This window comes from Carcharhinus amblyrhynchos, chromosome 2 (assembly GCF_965287045.1).
Source record: "Carcharhinus amblyrhynchos chromosome 2, sCarAmb.v2.hapA, whole genome shotgun sequence".
Classification (NCBI taxonomy): domain Eukaryota; kingdom Metazoa; phylum Chordata; class Chondrichthyes; order Carcharhiniformes; family Carcharhinidae; genus Carcharhinus; species Carcharhinus amblyrhynchos.
This window is the reverse complement of record NC_137325.1, coordinates 18,613,308-18,636,333: the sequence shown is the minus strand read 5'-3', so window position 1 is coordinate 18,636,333 and position 23,026 is coordinate 18,613,308. Positions and strand designations below refer to the sequence as shown.

The following is a 23,026-nucleotide window of genomic DNA, read 5'->3' as shown; positions in this document are numbered from 1 at the left end:
TATGGGCCAAATGCAAGCAAATGGGATTAGTTCAGATAAGGAAACCTGGTCGGCATAGATGCGTTGGGCCGAAGGGCCCGTTTCCGTGCTGTGTATCTCCATGACTCTCTCCTAAAATGTCCTTTTGTAATTTTTGTTGGTTCTCAGCTGCAAATATTCCTGTGAAGTGCCTTGGCATAGTTTTAAATATTCTATATAAATGTTATCCTCGTTGCAGCTGGAAGCTAACATTCCTGGTGCTTTCCACTATCTCTGCAGGAGATCTCAAGGCGAATTTGTTGGAATTCCTTCTGTTCGGAAGTCTGATTGCAGCGGTTGACCCAGTGGCTGTGTTGGCCGTGTTTGAAGAGGTCCACGTGAATGAAGTGTTGTTCATTATTGTGTTTGGAGAATCGCTGCTTAACGATGCTGTCACTGTGGTAAGTTCAGCTAAATACTTGGCAGTTCTTTCTCTATAATCCAGTAATGAAGGGAAAAAAACGTTCACAGTTGCGCTGGCACCTTTTCCAATTTGGATTTTGAGATATTGCCCCAAATATTTCTGGTAATGTCAAAGGCATGTTTTATTCCCTTCGTTTTTCTGGATGTGCTTACCATTGGCAAGTCACCCGTAGAGGGTTCTGGGCCAACTTTCTTGAACCGCTGAGATCCACGTGGCATTTTATTTTTTGTGTAACAGTTTGATGCGGTTGAGTAGCTTCACACCGTGCCCCAGCAAAAGAAAGATTTGCATTTATACGGTGCTTTCACAACCTCCCGGATGTCCTCAAGTGCTTTGCAGTTGATGAAGTACTTTGACTCTTAGAAAAGCGATTATGCTTCAATAGGATTGGCGTAGAACCCCAACAGTGCAGAAAGAGGCCATCCGGCCCATTGAGTTTGCACTGACTCTCTGAAAGAAAATCCTGCCCAGGCTCTCCCCTTCACTCTACCCCCGTAAACCTGCGCATTTTACCATGGCTAACCCACTTAGCCTATGCGTCTTTGGGGCAATTTAGTGTGGCCAATCTACCTAACCAGCACATCTTTGGACTATGGGAGGAAGCTGGAGTATCCCATGGAGACACGGAGAAAATATGCAAACACTATGCAGACAGTCATCCGAAGCTAGAATCGAACCCAGGCCCTGGCGCTGTGAGGCTCTAGTCATCCACATTAATCCTTGTGATGTACCGCCTTTCCTCATCAATTGGAAACCAAAAAGGCTCATTGTTCAACTGGATGCTCGTTGACTAAGTCATATCACATGACCATCCCCCAAATGTCTGTTCCAAGAAAATGACAAAGAAACCAACAATCTGTTTTAATGTCCTGATGATTATTCTCTAGGGTCACACACAGCAGTGCGCTGAGGGTTAGTCTTCAGTTCCTGGAGATTTGGAATGGGGCTCGAGACATGTATTGACCTGAGTTTGGTTCCTAAAGGACACTTTTGAACGAGTGGTGTGTTTTCAGACAATCCAGTGTTTCCTTGGTTGCATTTCAGGATATTTTGAAAACTGAACTTTAAACATATTTGAGCTTCCTTTTTCCAAAATTGCTCCTCCAGAACCATAACTACTACACCGCAAGAACTGGATCTTAATTTCTTTATCCCTTCTAAAATTCTCACCTTATAATGTTGGAGGTTTTCTGGTCATCAAAGTGAAGATGCTGTGGATTAGAATTCTCCACATTTGTTCCCAAGCTGCTCCCAGTATGATGTCTTAACAGGAGCATGAGTGAAGGCTCCTGGTGCTCTTTATAACCTAAGCATTAACCAGAACCTTGGAATGCCCAATAACGACTATCCTTGTAAACCTGAAGTACGATTAATATCGGGTTGTGTGAAATTGTGGGCAGCTTTGAGTCAGTGTAATTTTGACACGTTTCATTACCACACGGACAGAAGCAAAATACTGCGGATACTGGAAATGTTTGCAGAATTCGACACACGTGGAGAGTAAAATGGAATTAACATTTCCTTTCGTCGGAACTTAAGCGGGTTTGAAACGTCATCTGTTCAAAGTGAGGACAGAAACTGGGGAAGAGGAGGGAACAGGGCAAAAGGAAAGGTCTGTGATCAGGTGGAAGATGGGGGTTTGAAAGGGATGATGGCACAAGCAAAAGAAAGGCAGCAATGGGGTTAGAAAAGAAGTAAAGGACCATAAGGTGTGTATCTTGGTCCAAACATTGAGATAAGAGCCGAACACCAGGCATGAGGCAAGAGCGTCTACCCTTGACATCAGGCATCATTTGACTGAGTGTGTCATCAAGGGGGAAGGAAGCTTTCCTCTGATTGGAGTCATGCTCGACACAAAGGAAGATGGTTATGGTTGTTGGAGGTCAATCATCTCAATCCTAGCACATCTCTGCAGGAGTTCCTCATAAAGTCAGAAGCAGGGATGGTCGATGATGTGCTGAACTTTGTGCAAATCTATTCATGACTCCTCAGATGCTGATACAGTCCCTGTCCAAATGCAGCAAGATCTGGACAGTGTTCAAGCTCAGGGTGATAAATGGCATAACCATCACCCAATCTCCTACCATCAACATCTTAGAGGGTTTTCATTGACCAGAAACTGAACTGGACCAACCATATAAATACTGCGGCTGGGAATTCTACAGAGAGTAACTCCTTCAAGGCTGTCCACCATCTACAAGGCGTAAGTCAGGACATGATGGGATTCTCTCAATTTGCTTGAAATAAGTGCAGATCCAACAGCACTCGGGAAGCTTGATATCATCCAGAACAAAGCAGCCCACTTGATTGGCACCAGGTTCAAAATCTAATGCTGGCACCACCAATGAACAGTGGTAGCTGTGTGTACCATCTTGAAAATGCACTGCAGCAACTCACCAAGGCTCTTTTGACGGTACCTTCCAAACACACTACTTCTACCGTCTAAAAAGGCAAGGGCAGCAGGTACATGGGGACGCCATCACCTGCAAATTCCCCGCCAAGCTGCATCCGTCCTGACGTGGAACTATATTGCAGTCCCTTCATTGTCACTGCGACATAAATTTGGAACTCTTCTAACAGTTCTGTGAATTGAAGTGATTTATAGGGCAGCACGGTAGCACAGTGGTTGACACTATTGCTTCACAGCTCCAGGGCACTGGGTTCGATTCCTGGCTCAGGTCACTGTCTGTCTGTGTGGAGTTTGCACATTCTCCTCGTATCTGCGTGGGTTTCCTCCGGGTGCACCGATTTTCTCCCACAGTCCAAAGATGCGCGGGTTAGGTTGATTGGCCTTGCTAAGAAGTTGCCCCTTTGTGTCCTGAGATATGTAGGTCAGAGGGATTAGTGGGTAAAATATGTAGGGATATGGGGGTAGAGCCTGGATGGGATTGTGGTCAGTGCAGACTCGATGGGCTGAAGGGCCTCTTTCTGCACTGTAGGGTTCTATTATTCTATGAAGAAGGCAGATCACCGCCACATTGTCAAGGATAATTAGGGAATAAAAATGCTGACCTAGTTAGCGATGCATATGCCCTATGAACAGATTTTAAAAAATGTAATTGCTGTAATGGATAAAGTTTGTTTAAAATTACAGTGTATTACCATCACACGTGAATATAATTCATGCCAGGAAATGAAGTAATTGTAAATTATTATAGCTACCAGACAACTGAAGGAGCGGGGTGTTAAGAATCATAGAATCCTACAGTGCACAAGGAGGCCATTCGGCCCATTGAATCTGCATTGACTACAATCCCATCTAGGCCCTATATTCCCATAGCCCCATGCATTTACCCTAGCTAGTCCCCCTAATACTAAGAGGCAACTTAGCATGACCAATCCAGCTAACATGCATATCTTTGGACTGTGGGAGGAAACCGGAGCACCCAGAGGAAGCTCACGCAGGCATGAGGAGAAACTCCACAAAGGCAGGGAATTGAAGCCAGGCCCCTGACGCTGTGAGGCAATATGTCACCCAAACAACAGATGTGATGTTTGTCTTGTATTTGAAACAATAATACATTTTTGACACTTTTTATAACTCGAGGTTCTGTTCTTGACTCTGGGATTTTAGAGCCCTCCAGCTCACTTCCAGTACAGGCCAAATAAGGAATTCTCATCCTGATGGCACCTTTCCCTGCCTCGGGCCATCCTGAAGTCCTTCCCAAAGAAGGAATTTTAAACTGCAGCCACTATTCCAGGGAAATGCAGCAACCAGTTTGCGTACAGCAGTTGCGGTAACAAACCAGATGAACAGACTTGGTGGTGTTTATTGAAGGATAAACACTTTCCAGAGCACTGGAACAACATCCTCACCCCTCTTTCAATAGAACAAAGAAAATTACAGCGCAGGAACAGACCCTTCGGCCCTCCAAGCCTGCACCAACCATGCTACCCAACTTAACTAAAACCCCCTACCCTTCCAGGGGCCATATCCCTCTATTCTCATCCTATTCATGTATTTGTCAAGACGCCCCTTAAAACTCACTATTGTAAATGCTTCCACTACTTCCCCCAGCAATAAGTTCCAGGCACCCACCACCCTCTGTGAAAAAAAAATCTGCCATGTACATCTCCTTCAATCCTTGCCCCTCGCACCTTAAATCTGTGCCCCCTAGTAATTGAGTCTTCCACCCTGGGGAAAAAGCTTCTGAATATCCAGTTTACCTGGAAATCCGAGAATGCAGAGATCTGCAAGATGGCACCTCCTACAGTGCTCTTGCCTCTTGGCCAGAAGGTCATGGGTTGAAGTCCCACTCATAGTCGTAGAGTTATAGAGGTTTACAGCATGGAAACAAGCCCTTGGCCCAACTTGTCCAAGCGCCCTTTTTTGAGCCCCTAACTTAGTCCCAATTGCCCGCATTTGGCCCATGTTCCTCTATACCCATCTTACCCATGTAACTGACTAAATGCTTTTTAAAAGACAAAAAAGTACCTGCCTCTATTACCACTTCTGGTAGCTTGTTCCAAACACTCATCACCTTCTATGTGAAAAAATTGCCCCTCTGGACACTTGTGTATCTCCCCTCTCACCTTTAAACCTATGCCCTCTAGTTTTAGACTCCCCTACCTTTGGAAAAAGATATTGACTTTCTAGCTGACCTATGCCCCTCTTTTTATTTTATAGACCTCTATAAGATCACCCTTTAGCTTTCTATGCTCCAGAGAGAAAAGACCCAGTCTATCAAGCCTCTCCTTATAACTCAAACCATCAAGTCCCGGTAACTTCCTAGTAAATCTCTTCTGCACCTTTTCTAGTTTAAAATAATATCCTTTCTATAATAGGGTGACCAGAACTGTATACATACAGTATTCCAAGTGTGGCCTTACCAATGTCTTGTACAACTTCAACAAGATGTCCCAACTCCTGTATTCAATGTCCTGGTCATTCTGTGCACCTATGACTCCACTTTCAAGGAGCTATGAACAGGTGCCCCTAGATCTCTTTGTTCTGTAATTCTCCCCCATGCCCTATCATTAACTGAGTAAGTCCTGCTCTGGTTCAATCTACCAAAATACATCACCTTCCATTGAGCACACAAATCCAGGCTGATGCCTCCATTCCGATGGGCTGTTGCCTGTCTGAACTGCATAAAGTCAGTGCCCTATAGTGATTGCTATAGACAAATTACTAGAACAATAAGTTATTGTTTTGACTGGCAGTAACTTTTCTGGTTCCTAATGTGTATTGGCAAGGTACCATAAGGCTGGTTACTGAAATAGAGGCTCGTGTGATAGGAGAAGTGGCGCCAACTTGGGTAAAAAAATTGTAAGACAGAAAAGGGAGCGTCATGGTAACTGGGAGACGTGGTGGCACAGTGGTTAGCACTGCTGCCTCACAGCTCCAAGGACCCGGGTTTGATTCTGGCTCTAAATGTGGAGTCTGCATGTTCTCCTCGTGTCTGCGTGGGTTTCCTCTAGGTGCTCCAGTTTCCTCCCACTGTCCAAAGATGTGTGGGTTTGGCACATTGGCCATGCTAAATTGTCCGTTCGTGTCTCGTGATGCATAGATTACTGGTATTAGCGGGGTAAATGGGATTATGGTGATAGGGCCTGGGTGGGATTGCTGACATACAGACTTGATGGGCCAAATGGATTCTCTCTGTAGGGATTCTGAGTCTATGAATATACCCAGAAATTTCAAAATTGGGATTGGTAAGTGATTTGTTGAGCCAGGACATTATGGACTACATGTCCAAGGTAAGTAGATTGAGTTAAGAATTAATTGAATGGTGAAATCATCATGAGGGGCTGAGTGGCCTGCACTACTTCTGTTCTTTAATGGACCTAAAGTAGTTTTATCTAACTATGATGTCGTTTCATATTTTACCCCACTCAACTAAATTTTTTTATTCTGAGCAGTCAGCTGACTGTCGATTGGTACCATTATGCTGTTCTTTGTAAAAAAAAACAAAGGCCCAGGATCAATGTATAATTTGCATCAGGTATACACATGGTATCTTTGTGCAGACAAGAATCTCATGGTCTATGTTTAAGAGATTGTGGAAATTAAGGGAGGGGGAGTTTTTCCGTGTCACCCACCACGGAGTTGTTGACCTTGGGCGGGTTTCTCCGGTTTTGGGGCAACCTTGGCTGGAGAATCCTGCCTAAGATGTCTGAATCCAGGGGCTTTTTGAGTCAGAACAGGAAGATGCTGTAACATGTCTTGAGTGCAATCTTGGCTGATCTTGAGTATTTCTTTTCTCCATCTTTAGGTGCTGTACAATGTCTTTAACTCATTTGTGGAAGTAGGACCAGGGAATATTAATGGCCTGGACTATTTCAAAGGCATAGGTATGAGAGCACTATCAAACATGGCCACAAAACAGCTTGCCTAATGTCCTTTCATATTGTGTGTGTGTGTGTGTGTGTGTGTGTGTGTGTGTGTGTGTGTGTGTGTGTGTGTGTGTGTGTGTGTGTGTGTGTGTGTGTGTGCGCTCTTCCTAAAGGCAGGTCCTTAACTTGTCATCTGTCAATGCTTAATTGTGAGCTACGCTCTTGGCAGTGTTTTGCGAATGTTGATCTGTCATTGCTTCCCGTTCTTGGGGCAGCTTTCATTCAAGTCGATCTCAGCCAGTGCAAGAATCGAACCCGTGCTGCTCGTGTGACTGTGAACCATTAGACATTTAACCAGCTGGGCTTACGTGTCCTGAATGCCCCCTTGTTAGGAAGGAAACCTGCAATGGATTTTTATCTGAGAGGCAGGTGGCTTGAGTGAGGAAACTTTATAGCTTGGCACATGTGCTTTGGAGAAAAAGTGCTCTGAATAGTGGCATTTTTGTTCTGGGATTGGGTTGGGGGGGTAGGGAAATGGGATGGGGCTAGGGTGGTGGCAGGGCAGCAGATGGGCCCCACTGATCTCCATAACTTCCCCTCTCCCAAAACCCCCATTAGAGGCAACCAGAGATTACTAGGTGCTGGAGGGGGGTGGGGGGGGCGGAATGGAGGGGTGCTCATTAAACTAGTTATGAGGTCTGGCTCAGTTGTTTGGCAATTTGTCTTTGTTGCATTGCTAAATATTGGATCCTGTAGCCCTCTATCAATCCCCAGTGACCTGTGTATTTTCCCCTGTCCCCCAAAGCTAACACAAGCCCCCTCATTCATCCCTGTGGCAATCTTGGCGCCAATTCATGCCAAAACATGTCTCCCATTTTTACCCTTAAACCCTCCATATCATTGCACCTAGTATCCACCTTGGGCAGACCTTGGGAGCCATCTAAAGTTAAATAAATTCTAAGTATCCATTACAGACGCCACATGTATTTAAAAAAAATGAAATCCCACCCAATATATTTAAATCCAATCAATATTTAATCCCATATAAAAAAACAAATATTTGTATTCAAAACCCTACATCAAAGACAGTTGATAATCCTTTGATAACATTTCAGAACTGCCAATAAAAGTGTGAACTCAGTCCCCACTATCATGATGACCAGGTGTGGAAGCGTTTGAGCAATAATAATGCAATAACAATTGTATTTATATTTGCATCAAATATCTGTTGGAACTGCCAGGACAATTAATTTTCACATTTGCAGATGCAGGCAGTTTTTGTGTAAAAAAAAAAAAATTCAAGAGCAGGCTATTGGAATAATTTGGCAGTTCTTCATAATTTGTCTGCTTTCATGAGAATTTACATCTCTGCCATAAAGGCAGAGAACACACTGTTAGTTGAGTCTGTTTTTGGAACAAAAAATCAGATCTGATTGTCCTGTGCACGCAGTTTAACTGCTTAGTCAAATTGTAAATTGCTCCTGTGCACTTCACGCTCCACCCCAATCCACTTTTGGCAAAAATGGGATCCACCAGAAATGAGGCAAGATGCCTGGATTCCATTCACCATTTTGAAATGTTTCTGAATACGATTCAGTGCAAAATCAGCCCACGATCTCCCAACTCTGAGGCAACACCGAGCTACGGCTGACGTTCCTTGAAAGAGAATATTGGAAACCATTGTCCTTGGTGCTCTGCTCAAACTCTATTCCTTACCCACCAACTCTATCCTTCTCCCTGGCAACTGTTGAACTAGGCTCTTTAGAACCTTGGTTGCATCTTTGACTCCAGCCACACATCCACGTCGTCAATAAGACTGTCGATTTCCACCTTGGGAACATCAGTCCCTGCCACCTGAGCTCATTTGCTGAAATATTTAACCGTTCCTTTGTTACTTTTAGACTTGACTACTCCTGTACACTCCTGGTTGGCTCCCCCAGCATCCACCCTCTGAAGTAATAAGCTAGTCTAAACCTCTTCTGCCCACATCCTAGCTTGCACCCAAATGTCCTCTGATGATGGAGTGCATGCAAGGTCTATGTTAAGCAGTATTTCAGTTTTAAAATTCTCACCCCTGTTTTCAAATGGCTTCGCCCTTACTATCTCTAACCTCATCCAACCCTAGAATCCTCTTGAGATTCTGCACCTCACTAGTTCAAGTCTCTTCTCTATGCCACCTTTTTTATTTGAAACCTCGAAGCTAGCCTCAATTGCCCACATTTGGCTCATATCCATTTATACCCATCTTACCCATGTAACAATCTAAATGCTTTCTAAAAGACAAAATTGTACCCACTTCTATACTGCCTCTGGCAGCTTGTTCCAGACACTCACCATCTACTGTGTGAAAACATTGCCCCTCTGGACCGTTTTGTATCTCTCCCCTCTCATCTTAATCCTATGCCCTCTAGTTTTAGACTCTCCCACCTTTGGGAAAATATATTGACTATCTAGTTGATCTATGTCCTTCATTATTTTGTAGGCCTCTGTAAGATCACCCTAAACTTCCTATGCTTCAGGGAAAGAAGTCCCAGTCTATCCAGCCTCTCCTTATAACTCAAGCTATCAAATCCCAATAGCATCCTAACAAATCTTTTCTGCACTCTTTCCAGTTTACTCTGTACCATTGGCAGCTGTTCATTTCCTCCCCAGATCCCTCTACCCTTCTTTCCTCCTTTTTTAAAATGCTCCTAAAAACCTACCCATGTCCTGACCAAGCTTTTGCCATCTTAGTTAGGCTGTTCTTGGAATATAGTTTTCAATTCTGGTCGCCACACTACCAGAAGGATGTGAAGGCTTTGGAGAGGGTACAGAAAAGATTTACCAGGATGTTGCCTGGTATGGAAGGCATTGGCTATGAACAGAGGTTAGAAAATGCTGGTTTGTTCTCACTGATTACGACAGAGGTTGAGGGGCAACCTGACAGAAGCCTACAAGAGGCATGGATGGAGTGGATAGTCAGAAGTCTTTTCCCAGGGTGGAAGAGTCAATTACTAGGAGGCACAAGTTTAAGGTGCGAGAGGCAAGATGCTGGAAGGAGATATACAAGGCAGACATTTTACACAGAGGGTGGTGGGTGTGTGGAACACATTGCCGGGAGAGGTAGTGGAAGCAGATACGGTAGTGACTTTTAAGGGGCATCTTGAGAAATACTTGAATAGGATGGGGATAGAGGGATATGGTCCCCGGAAGGATAGGGGATTTTAGTTCAGTCGGGCAGCATGGTCAGTGCGGGCTTAGAGGGCTGAAGGGCCTGTTCCTGTGCTGCAATTTTTTTTGTTCTTTGATCTTCCCTAACAATTCCCGAGGTGCTTGGTGCCAGATTGTATTATATAATGCTGCTGTGAAGAAACTGGGGGCACTTTACTGTATTATAATGAAGTTGTTATTGCTATCCAGTATGATAGTATGTTGACATAATCATTTAAAAAAAAATATGTATTTGACATCAGATTGACAGCTTAAATGAGACTTTTTTTTTCTTTTCCTAGTTTCTTTCTTTGTTGTAAGTTTGGGTGGAGCTGCTGTTGGTGTCATCTTTGCATTCATATTGTCCCTGGTAACCAGATTCACCAAGCATGTGAGAGTGATCGAACCTGGATTTGTCTTTGTCATTTCATACTTGTCCTACCTCACAGCAGACATGCTTTCCCTTTCCTCTATATTAGCGTGAGTATTTTTTTAACCTGTTTGATGTTCACTTATTATTATCACTTATCTTCTATCATTAAACTGGAAAGAGTGCAGAAAAGATTTGCTAAGATGCTATTGGGACTTGATGGTTTGAGTATAAGGAGAGGCTGGATAGACTGGGACTCTTTTCCCTGGAGCATAAGAGATTTAGGAATGGTCTTATAGCAGTCTATAAAATAATGAGAGGCATAGATCAACTAGATAGTCAATGTATTTTCTCAAAGATGGGAGAGCCTAAAACTAGAGGGCACAGGTTTAAGATGAGAGGGGAGAGATAAAGGGTCCAGAGGGGCAATGTTTCCACACAGCGGGTGGTGAGTGTCTGGAACAAGCTGCCAGACACAGTAGAGAGGCGGATACAATTTTGTCTCGAGGTCCCTGTGAAGAGAGTTTACGATCACTGATTGACCCTTGCTAAAAATAGAGCTGGTTTGGAGGATGGGTTATCACAAGATCAGGTTTGGCTCTGTGCCAACGTCTTTTCGCATATCAAGATTGGTCAACTGGGTGAGCGTTCCTTGTGCATGGTTCACCCCCACATCCTCAAGCTGTGTTTTGCTCAGATTATTTTTGCGTTGGAAAGGAAATTTTGGTGAATTTTTTTTGTTCTCTTTTATTCTTGGGATTTGCTGGTTGGGCCAGCATTTGTTGCCCATTCCTAATTGCCCCTTGAGCTTAATGGTTTGTTAGGCCATTTCAGAGGGCAGCCATATTGCTGTGGGTCTGAGGTAACATGTAGGCCAGACTCGTTAAGGATGGCAGATTTCCTTTCCTAGACACATTTGGTGAACTAGATGGGTTTTTACAACAATCGACCATTGGTTTCATGGCCATCAGTAGGTTTTTAATTCTTGATTTTTTTATTGAATTCAAATTTCACCATCAGTTCAGTTTCAAGCTATTAATACTAGGATGGGCAGGGGACTAGGTCCTTCCCTTTTTTTGGGAAACTCTTATTCCAGAGCTCCATTGAAATTTATTAAAGATCAGCGGTGATGAGATTTATTGCGGGCACTGTTTTTCACAGAATTTCATAGAATCTCTACAGTGCAGAAGGAGGCCATTTGGCCCATCATGCCTGCACTGATAACTATCCCCGTAACCTCAGGTACTTAGCCCGCTAATCCCCCTGACACTGACGGGCAATTTAGCATGGCCAATCAACTTAAACTGCACATCTTTGGAGTGTGGGAGGAAACCGGAGTATCCGGAGGAAAGTCATGCAGACACAGGGAGAATGTGCAAACTCCACACAGACAGTAACCCAAGGCTGGAATTGAACCCGGGTCCCTGGTGCTGTGAGGTGGCAGTGCTAACCACTGTGCCACCCACACTGTTGTTGAAGTTTTGCTTCTGCTCTCCTATCCTTAAACATTCTTGGTTCTTTTCCACCAGTATTACATTCTGTGGCATTTGCTGTCAGAAATACGTAAAGGCCAACCTCTGTGAGCAGTCTATCACCACCGTCAGGTATGCCATGAAAATGCTGGCAAGTGGAGCGGAGACCATTATCTTCATGTTTTTGGGAATCTCTGCAGTGAATCCGGAAATATGGACATGGAACACGGCCTTTATCCTTCTCACACTGGTCTTCATCTCCGTCTACAGAGTTATTGGTGCGTGCTTGAGGGCTATTGTTTAACTAATTACTACCAATGCTTAGGCAACTGTAAAAACATGTGACTAAGACGGAACCAGTTTTGATATAGTAAAACTCCTTGTATTTTATTTTCTAAATATTTAATCATTTCACCTTTCCTGTCTCATGTGATGCTGTTTCTTGCCAAAATAAATGTTTACCCAGCTCAAGTTTGAGGAAACCACTCAGCAGGTCTGGGAAACATCTGTGGAGAAAGGAACTAAAATTAGCACTTCAACAGAATCACCTTTTGATAGGATGGACCTCTCTACTGGTGTATACCATGGGCGGGATTTTCCAGCCACGCTCACCCTGAAACTGGAAAATCCCACCTGAGGTCAACAGACCTCAAGGTCCGTGTCCTGCCCGCTCTGATTCCCGTGGCAGACGGGACGGGAAAATTTCAGCCCATGGGTCTGGTGTCTTTCTTCAATCCCTTTTTCCAGTTCTGATGTAAGGTCATCAAACATTAACTCTCCATCGATTCTGCCTAACCTTCTGAGTGTTTCTTGTGTTTTTATTTCTGATTTATAGTCGCTTGCTTTTGTTATTTTGGGAAGAGGTTGATCAATACAATATTGATGAGAAGGGTTGGGTATCGATTTCATAGAATCCCTACAGTGCAGAAGGAGGCCATTCAGCCCATTGCCATTGAGTCTGCACTGATCATACCATACCACACCCCCCTCCCCCCCCGCCCCATCCTCAGACATCTACCCTAGTTAGCTGAGCTGGAGATGAACAGGCCTAGGATGGATCATAGTGACATTATTTGATAATTGGTGTATGATTATGCAGGACTGTCCATTCAGCTTTTAATAGATTAGAGTGTAATTTTTTCCTGAGATTTCCCATCCACCATGATGAAAATCGTGAATTGGAGGTGCAGAAGTGGAAAGTTCTGATGCAAGCCAATAGTATGGGGCTAATGGAAGGACTCTTGGTAGTATGGATGAGCAGAGAGATCTTGGTGTACATGTGCATAGATCCCTGAAAGTTGGCACCCAGGTTGATAAGATTGTTAAGAAGGCATATGGTGTGTTAGCTTTTATTGGCAGAGGGTTTGAATTTCAGAGCCGTGAGATCATGTTGCAGCTGTACAAAACTCTGGTGCGGCCGCACTTGGAATATTGTGTACAGTTCTGGTCGTTGCATTATAAGAAAGATGTGGAAGCACTGGAAAGAGGAGATTTACCAGGATGTTGCCTGGTATGGTGGGAAGGCCTTATGAGGAAAGGCTGAGGGACTTGAGGTTGTTTTCATCAGACAGAAGAAGGTTAAGAGGTGACCTAATTTTGGCACACAGGATGATCAGAGGGCTAGATAGGGTGGACAGTGAGAGCCTTTTTCTTTGGATGGTGATGGCTAACACGAGGGGACATACCTTTAAATTGAGGGGTGATAAATATAGGACGGATGTCAGAGGTAGGTTCTTTACTCAAGAGGGTAGTAAGGGCGTGGAATGCCCTGCCTGCAGCAGTTGTGGACTTGCCAACTTTAAGGGCATTCAAATGGTTATTGGATAGGCACATGGATAACATTGGAATAGTTTAGCTTAGAAGGTCATTAGATTGGTTCCACTGGTCGGTGCAACATCGAGGGCCGAAGGGCCTGTACTGAGCTGTAATGTTCTATGTTCTAATAGAAGGATGGTAACAAGTTAATTAGCTGTTCAATCATTGGGTCAATCAGAATGAATTAAATCCCGGCAATATCCAGCCTTTTATACATGCTTAGTTTCCAAAAGGCAACAGTGGATAATGAGCAGTGATCGCATAAGATTCAGTTCATTCCTTGGGCCAGTTCTAACAGGAGTCTCCCAAGAGTAGATGTTGAGATAGTTTCCAATAATTTCCCCCTGGTTTTTACCTTTTGAAGTACCTTCTTCGAATATGTGCCACATATTAAGAGTTATAGTAATCCGCCTGCACTTTGGGGATCAGGACCAATTTTCCCCTATTATTGGACTTCCAAGCAATATTCGGAGCTAGCATTCTAGCATTCTGCTTGCTGTTTAGAATGGGCCCTTTTGCCAGAGAGGTGTGAATGCTATCACTGAGCCAATGGCCACTCTGGGCACAGCGATGCTATTGAGTTCCAATCCAGCATTAGGAACCACACTGCTCAAGGTGACTTCCATTGCAGGAGCACCAAAGCCAATAACAGTCTCTGTACTAAGGTGAGTTAACTTTACAGTGGCTAAACATTAAGTCAGCCAGTTACATAATACTGACCCTGCATAGCTCATTGCAACACTGTGCAATACAATTCAGTGATAAAGACCTAAGGAAAAGTATGCCATTCAGTCTCTCAATCCTGATTCTATTTTTTTGATGTGATCATGGCTAATTTATACTTTAGTTGATTATATGTCAAAATCTAATGGGTGTAGAATTAGTCTCAATTTTGAAACTTTAAGTTCACCCACAGCTTCCTGGTAGAGACGTTCTGTACCCTTTCATGTGACGATGAGTGCTTTCTTATGTCAGCCTCTGTACTCATTACTCTAATATTAAGTTTGTGATTCCTTATGTCAAAACATCGACCAGAAGACAAGTGTAGTTGCTGTGAATCTACCCTATGCAAGCCTTTAATCATTTTATGCTCCCCAATCTGATCATTTGTTAATTTTCTGTACTTGAGGGAATAAAGCCTAGTGTATGTAAGTATTTTTTCTAATTTAACCCTTCACGCCTCAGTCTAATTCTGATGTAACTGTGCTACACCTATTGCAAAGCCAATTCATTGTTCCAGAGATCCACTATCCAAGGTACGACTGGGACATTGTTTTCATTGTTTCACTTTTAAAAAAATTTATTGGTGTTTCAAGTGGGCTCACATTAACACTGCAATGAAGTTGCTGTGATGATTCATAAGAACATAGGAAATAGGAGCAGGAGTAGGCCATCTAGCCCTTCGAGCCTGCCCCGCCATTCAATAAGATCATGGCTGATCTGTCGCTGCTCAGTTCCACTTTCCCGCCCTCTCCCCATAACCCCCTAGTTGTCATGCTGCAGCACCTGTTCGGGTGCACTGAGGGAGAATTTAGCATGGCCAATGCACCTAACCAGTATGTCTTCGAACCTGTGGGAGGAAACAGGAGCACCTGGAGGAAACCCATGCAGACATAGGGAGAACGTGCAAACCCCAGAAAGACAGTGAACCAAACTGGGAATCGAGCCAGGTCCCTGGCACCGTGAGGCAACATTGCTAACCACTGTGCCACCGTGCTGCTCATATGTGGTGGCTTCATACATTTGCTATAGGCTTTGTATGTTTTTTCTGTTCAGTAGGATGGTATCTGTGTCTTTTACTGTAACAGATGGGGTAAATTCTCATTGCACGATATCCATTCAAATGATGTGCTATTCACAGCAACATACACTTGTATCACATTTGCTCTAAGTTATTTGCTACATTAACTAAAGCCAAGTAGTGCCATATTTCTGAATGATTTGCCTTAAGTTTGTGAGGGACTCAAATCAATTGCATTCTCACGTTGGAAAGCGATAAACTCTCAAAGGGCAAAACAGCTCTGAATTCCTGCTGCATGTTGGCCACTAATGGCATCTCCTCCTGGGGGAGGGTGATGGGCGAAGGGCTTCAACCAGGCTCGGGGGTGGTGGGGTGGCTTCAACCAGGGCTGGGGAGCGTCTCATAAAGTTTGATTTTAACCTGTAGTGAGCTAGCCTAGATGGTCAAGTAGAAAACTACAACAAGATACCTCAGAGCTCACTGGACCTATGGAATTATATTAAATTAAATCAAAAAAGACAGTAGGACTAGGGGGCACAGCCTCAAGATAAAAGTGGGGCGGTTTAGAATGGAGTTGAGGAGGAACTTCTTCACTCAAAGGGTGGTGAATCTCTGGAATTCTCTGCCCGTTGAAGTGGTGGAGGCTGCCTCGCTAAATATTTTTAAGACGCGGGTTGATGGGTTTTTGATAGGAGAGGGGATTAAGGGTTATGGGGAGAGGGCGGGAAAGTGGAACTGAGCAGCGACAGATCAGCCATGATCTTATTGAATGGCGGGACAGGCTCGAAGGGCTGGATGGCCTACTCCTGCTCCTATTTCTTATGTTCTTATGTTCTTATGAATTGTATCACACAAAAGGATTCTACTGTGGCGAGGAGATGAAATAACTAATGTCAAACAATAGAAGAAATTACATTGCTTTTAAAACAAATCTATTGATCCTTTATCATCTGAAAACCAATCCTACCAAATGTCACAGGCAAAAGGAATTCATCCTTTCATACAGCTATACAATGATCTTGATTTAAAGGTGCTGTATCTGCTAGTTTAAAATAAATGCTAGTAGTTTTGAGCTTTAACTGAAATATTTCCACTCTTTCAATATTTTAGGTGTTGTAATTCAGACCTGGATTCTCAACCACTACCGTGTGGTGCAGTTGGAGATTATAGATCAGGTGGTGATGTCGTACGGAGGCCTGCGTGGAGCTGTTGCCTTTGCTTTGGTGGTGTTGCTGGATAGAGACTTCGTACACGAGAGAAAATTGTTTGTCAGTACGACCATCATTGTGGTGTATTTCACGGTCATCATCCAGGTAACCAGTAGTGCTGTGCTGTCCGCACTCTCTACAATGATTCAGTCAACCCCAAAGCTATTTTATCTTTTGAATGAAATGTTAAGTGGCTTGAGTCACTGCACATACTCCTCATGCCTGCGTGGGTTTCCTCCAGGTGCTCCGGTTTCCTCCCGCAGTCCAAAGATGTGCGGGTTAAGTTGATTGGCTGTGCTAAAAATTGCCCTTAGTGTCCTGAGATGTGTAGGTTAGAGGGATTAGTGGGTAAAATATGTAGGGATATGGGTGTAGGGCCTGGATGGGATTGTGGTCGGTGCAGACTCGATAGGCCGAATGGCCTCTTTCTGTGCTGTAGGGTTTCTATGATTTCTATGAAGATCTTGTGGACCCTCTCGGTTTGTACAAATGATCTTGTGATAAGTATTCGAAAAAGAGCAAGAGAGTTCTCCCTAATGTTCTGCCGAGTATCTATCCCTCAAACAATATCACTAAAGCTGGTGTTGTAGTCATTATATCAGCCGTTTGGAGGAACATTTGCTGTATTGAAAATGACTACTGCATTTCCTATATTACAATGGTGACTGCACTTAAAGCATATTTAAGTACTTTATAATATCTTGAGGCTGCGAAAGGCACTTTATGAATGCAAATCTTATTGCATATAGCTAAAGGAGTTACTACATATGCACAGAACATGTGTTGAACAGCTTATGTTTTAATTGAGGTTTCTTCTGCTCCCTTTTCTCATCTAGAGCAGCGGTCTCCAAACTCTGACCCGGATGCGGCCCACTGCAGGCCAGATGTGGCCTGCGGGCCATAGTTTGGAGACCCCTGATTTAGAGGATTATAAATATTTTGAAATTGCCCAGTTGCAGAGGGCCACAGATGCTCACTTGTTGTGTTTATTCAAAATCGATGGCATATTGGGCTCAAAATTGGACAGGAAATTGGAATTGAGGTCCAGGACCTGCCATAATCTTAGTCAGTGGTATGAGCAGGCTTGAGGGGCCATATAGCCGACTCCTGTTTCTATGTGTGGCGGAGTAGGAGAACTCTTTTTTTTCCTTGGTCCGCACTGCATGAAGATGGATGAAGGCTATTTGTTTAGTCTGTACTGCATAAAGAAAGGTAGGAAAGAGAACATTTGGTAAATTGAGTATTCTGAATAAATGGGAAACTGACAATATCATACATAAACCCTAACATGGGCCAGGATTCTGCAGCCCGGCTATGGAATCTCCCGGACAGATTTAAATTGCAATTTGCTTTATTGGTGGGAGATACCGTAAAGTCCTGGCCCTGGAGGTGGCTGACCTCTGTTGTCACTGATCTATTGGAATTTATCATATCCATGTCAGAAGTGTTGTGGATTCTGCTCAATGATGATCTTGAGCTCACTGCGATATCTTTCAGGGGTTGACGATCAAACCTTTGGTCAAATGGCTGAAAGTAAAGAGGAGTCAGCACAAGGAGCCTTTACTCAATGAGAAACTCCATGGAAGGGTAAGTTCAGTTTTTGTGGCTGTTGCAAGATCCATTCATAAATCAGCACTATGATGATGCAATAGTGTCCATCTGGGAGCATGACTTTAGTGTCTCTATGACGACAGCTGTACTCGTAACAAATCACAGTCTAAGCTGCCCATTTTAGGTTCAGCGCTTTGATAGCTAATGTTGAGATTTAATTGTGTCTACCCCCAGCATGTGCTTATTTGTGGGATTCACAGATTTGTTTGTGAGTAAATTTATCCTTGTGTAATGTTCTAACTATGTTTAGGGATTGTGGGTTGTAACAGAAAGGAAAGAACGTGATTGGCACACGTGGATTCAAACTTGAACGGCAGGTTTTATTGAAAGAGGTGTTCTCTTTGCACAGAATACAAAACTGAAAGTAATGTTGCAGCCTATGGTAACACTCTAATGACATCGCCATCAAATCATGTGATCAGCTCTTGAAGCAACCCACAATCCTTTTTCCCCCCCCCTTGACGATAGCAGTGTTGACATCAGGACCAATTTAAAAAATAAATACTCTCCTAATTTTCAAATTCACCACCCTGTCTCATTCTGGCAAAATTTATTTTTAAAAGGCCATTGATTCCTTGTCAAAGTGGCAAACATTTCTCTTCTTGGTGTTTCAAACCACAGTGTAAAGACACAAATGGTTTCGTTGTTGGCCATAAGCAATGTCTTAGCAAAAATGACTTTTTTTAAAGAAATCCAGATGTTGAGACAGAATATCAACATTTTTAACTTTGTTCTTAGTAAGCGAGTTCAATGACATCCACCGATGGGTCTGAGGACTAGAAAAGGAGTGAACAGGTTGTGGTTTAAAAATGGTTTCCCAAACCAAGCTTGCAAGAGAACTAAATGGGCATTAGAGAGATGGTCACAGACCTGAGGGGAAATCTGTATCAGTTAGTTTATTGCACCTCTCTGGATTTTTGGAGTTGGTGATCCAAGAACATGATAATATTATAAAGCTGTTCAAAGAACAAAATGTGTTCCAACACTGCCAGGAATGGATGAATCAATGAAAATGATGTTGATTATAATTTGCATTTTTTTTTTAAGTTTAACAAATTCCAAAAAACTTGGGATACGGATTTTTTGGTGATGAAGGTGGCTCACCATTGGCAGGTCCAAAAGGTTCCACCGGTTCCCAATGTCTATGGTATTTTGTGTGCTGCTAAAGAATCCAAGGGTGGCAGTGATTAGCACTGTTGCCTCACAGCGCCAGGGACCTGGGTTCGACTCTGGCTGCGGGTCACTGACTGTATGGAATTTGCACATTCTCCCCACGTCTGTGTGGGGCTTTCCTCCAGGTGCTCTGGTTTGCTCCCACAGTCCAAAGATGTTCAGCTCAGGTTGATTGGCCATGCCACATTGCCCCTGGTTTTAGGGGAATAACAGTGTAAATATGTGGAATTACAGAAATAGGGCCTAGGTGGGATTGTGGCCAGTGCGGACTCAATGGGCCAAATGGCCTCCTTCTGCACTGTAGGGATTCTATGAACTCACCACGCGGGGTCACCTTCGGCAGGACTGGAAAATCCCACTGGCGGGAAGGGCCAGAAAATCATGCCCTTGGTCTCAAAACAATTGTTAGACATGCGGGTCTTTTGTAAATGGGGATTCTGTGTAGTTAATGCCTTGTCAGATAGAAAGGAATCTAAAGGTTTGAAACAACTATCCTTTGAATGTTAGTGTTGCAAGTCCGGTTTCCCCCTCATTTTAAAGAATCGCACTGCTTCTTTTTTAAAGGCATTTGATCACATTCTGTCCGCAATTGAAGATATTTCTGGGCAAATTGGACATAACTATCTTCGAGACAAGTATGTAAATATTGTGATAGATTTTTTTTCAGAGTTCTGTAAATGTTCAGCATAACTCATGAAGGCTCCCTTTATTCTGTCACTTAATCTTTATACTTTTTTGGGAGAGGTGCTTGATATCCTATCAGATCTTCTTTCCACTGGTTTTTTAGCTGGATCTGTGCTAGTGCTAAAAACACAAGTCAATTCTCCTGCAGTCCGAGTTCCCTTCTGTAACAGCACAATTTGGAAAATAGGTGGTTAGCACTGCTGACTCACTGTGCCAGAGGCTGAGTTCAATTCCAGCCTTGGGTGACTGTTTGTCTGTGTGGAGTTTTGCATGTTCTCCCCGTGAGAACATGCGTCTGGAACATGTGTCTGGAACAAGCTGCCAAAGGCAGTAGTAAAGGCGGATACAATTTTATCTTTTAAAAAGCTTTTATCTTTTAAAAACCAACTTCTTCACTCAAAGGGTGGTGAATCTCTGGAATTCTCTGCCCGTTGAAGTGGTGGAGGCTACCTCGCTAAATATATTTAAGTCACGGGTAGATAGGTTTTTGGTAGGCAAGGGAATTAAGGGTTATGGGGAGAAAGTGGGAAAGTGGAACTGAGCCACTTCAGATCAGCCACGATCTTATTGAATGGTGGGGTAGGCTCGAAGCGCTAGGTGGCCTACTCCTGCTCCTATTTCTTATGTTCTTATGTTATGTTCTTATGTGAGTGCATGGGTTTCCTTTGGCTTCCTCCCACACACTCCAAAGATGTGCGGATTAGGTTGATTGGCAATGCTAAATTGACCCTGAGTGTCAGGGGCACTAGCAGGGTAAATACATAGGGTTACGGGAAAGGGGCCTGAGTGGGATTGTTGTCAGTGGAGGCCTGATGGGCCAAATGGCCTCCTTCTGTACTTCCGCAAACTCCATACCCAATGACATTCCACAAAATGGTCACTTGAGATTTTGCTGCCTTGTAGTTCTTTCTTGTATTCAAGATTTGGTTAGTCTACATAAAACCGTGACCTTTTAAAATGGTGTGTTCCGTTTCAGGTGGACTAACTTTGATAGGAAGTACCTGAGCAAAATAATGATGAGGAAATCAGCACAGATTAGTCGGGATAAGATCCTAAGCGTTTTCCGTGAGCTGAACTTGAAGGATGCCATCAGCTACGTGTCTGAGGTAATCTCATCGGTGGGCCAGTTGGTTACACAGAGGCAGAAAAGACGGATGTTGTAACTGGTAGCTTGACGATACGTTAATCGTAAAATAAAACAGAGCATGTTTGTAAGGAAAATACCAAACCTTATAAATCACTGCTCGGTTTTCAGCTGAAGTGTTATGTTCAATCCTCAGCACCACATCTGGGAGGATGCCCAGATTTTGGAGCGGGTGTAGAGAATATGTGATTGGTATCAGGGATGAAACTCTTCAGTTATGTGGGACTGGGATTGTTCTCTAAGCAGAGAAGGCTAAGCGGAGTTTTAATAGAGGCGCTCAAAATCGAGCAAGAGATTTGCTAATTTCTTCTTATTTGCTCCAGAGAGCAGGCAGGAAGGTTAGTCGCAAGAAGACTTTTAAGATAATTGGTGAAGGAAGATGAGGAATGAGGGGGGAAAAAAAAATCATCTTAAGTTGCACTGATCTGACATCCGTTACCTGAAAGGATGATAATGGGAACGTTTAAAAGGAAATTGGACATATCCTTCAAAAGAAAAATAAAGGAAGGCTATGGGGAAAGAAAAGGGGATTGGGGTAAATTAGATGGGTCTTTGAAAAAGCTGACACAGGAATGGTATGGTGGCACGGTTGTTGGCACTGCTGTCTCTCAGCGCCAGGGATCCAGGTTCAGTTCCAGCATTGGGTGCCTAGTCTGCATGGAGTTTGCACATTCTCCCCGTGTCAGTGTGGGTTTCCCCCAGGTGCTTCAGTTTCCTCCCATATTCCAAAGATGTGCAGATTAGGTGGATTGGCCATGCTAAATTTTCCCCTTAGTATCAGGGGGATTATCAATGTAAATATGTGGATTATCAGGGTAAATACATGAAGTTATGGGGATAGGGCCTGAGTGGGATTGTTGTCGGTACAGACTTGATGGGCTGAATGGCCTTCTTTTGCACTGTAGGGATTCTATGAACAATGGACAGAATCGCTGCCTCCTTTGCTATCTCTTGCTGTCCGTAAAGCTGAGTTGTCCAGTGTATATTCCAAACAGAACAGCTATATGCTTGATAAGAGATTGAAAAGTGAGGGTCCAAAACTGCAGATTTCCTTGCGTTTTGTCACTTCTGTTCACTGCTCAGGAAAAGGACAAAGCTGCCACTTTGCTGGGCAAGGGCAAGTAAGAAAGATTCTCAGCATATTCTCTTTTGTTTACCATCCTGCTGGCCTAACCAAAAAGAGAGTCCAGTTGTGTTTCCAGGGTAATTAATCTCCTTCACCTTGCTCATGCGTTTCTGCTTTTCCTTTGGCATGGGTTGAAACTTGCCATGTGTGGTGAGCCCTCTTTCTACATGGATTTTCACCTCCTTTCTCCTTCCATGCTCCTGATAACTTGGAGCGCCAAGTTACATGCCACCACATTCCTGCAGCGAAATAGGGCAAGGACCTTCAACTAAACAGTTCTGTTTTCTACACTCTCTTACTCCTTTGTAAAGTGCAGTGTTGGATATAAAATTGACCTCCTTTTGCTGAACTGCTTTCTTTTTCTCCCGGACAGCAAGTATCATCTGGGGTGGGGGGGGGGGGGAAGAGGTGGTGGGTGGGTGGTGTTGGGGGGGGGGTGGTGGGTGGGTGGTGTTGGGGGGTGTTCTATTTGAACACCAAATTCCTAAATCGTTGTGTTTTGAAGTGAACATGATGGGTAAATCTTGACTGCCAAGTTTACTAATTAAATACCAAGATTGCAAGCTGCAGTCTGGTTGGAGTTTGGGGTCCTTGCTGCAGCTCAGCATGTGGTAGAACATGCAGTCTTGACCACAGTGGTGTTGAAAAATAGTCTTGTTCAGCCCAGAAGACAGTCATTCAGCACACCATGCGTGCACCAGCACTGAAATGTCAGCCAAGACTGTGGGCTTGAGAGTGGCAAAAACAAAATGTTGGATTTCTGCTTAAACTCCTG

General features: G+C 43.7%; 1 protein-coding gene across 2 annotated transcripts in view; it reads left to right on the top strand.

Annotated features, from left to right (window-relative positions):
• The window catches only part of slc9a3.1 (solute carrier family 9 member A3, tandem duplicate 1), a 127,348-nt gene that overhangs the window by 86,409 nt on the left and 17,913 nt on the right, over positions 1-23,026 (top strand). For both annotated transcript variants that reach the window (XM_080202988.1, XM_080202996.1), the window contains exons 3-10: positions 259-419; positions 6,658-6,736; positions 10,210-10,387; positions 11,807-12,027; positions 16,416-16,618; positions 18,011-18,100; positions 19,862-19,932; positions 20,958-21,087. In XM_080202988.1, coding sequence (XP_080059114.1) covers positions 259-419; positions 6,658-6,736; positions 10,210-10,387; positions 11,807-12,027; positions 16,416-16,618; positions 18,011-18,100; positions 19,862-19,932; positions 20,958-21,087 — 1,133 coding nt within the window. The remainder of the gene's footprint in view (positions 1-258; positions 420-6,657; positions 6,737-10,209; positions 10,388-11,806; positions 12,028-16,415; positions 16,619-18,010; positions 18,101-19,861; positions 19,933-20,957; positions 21,088-23,026) is intronic.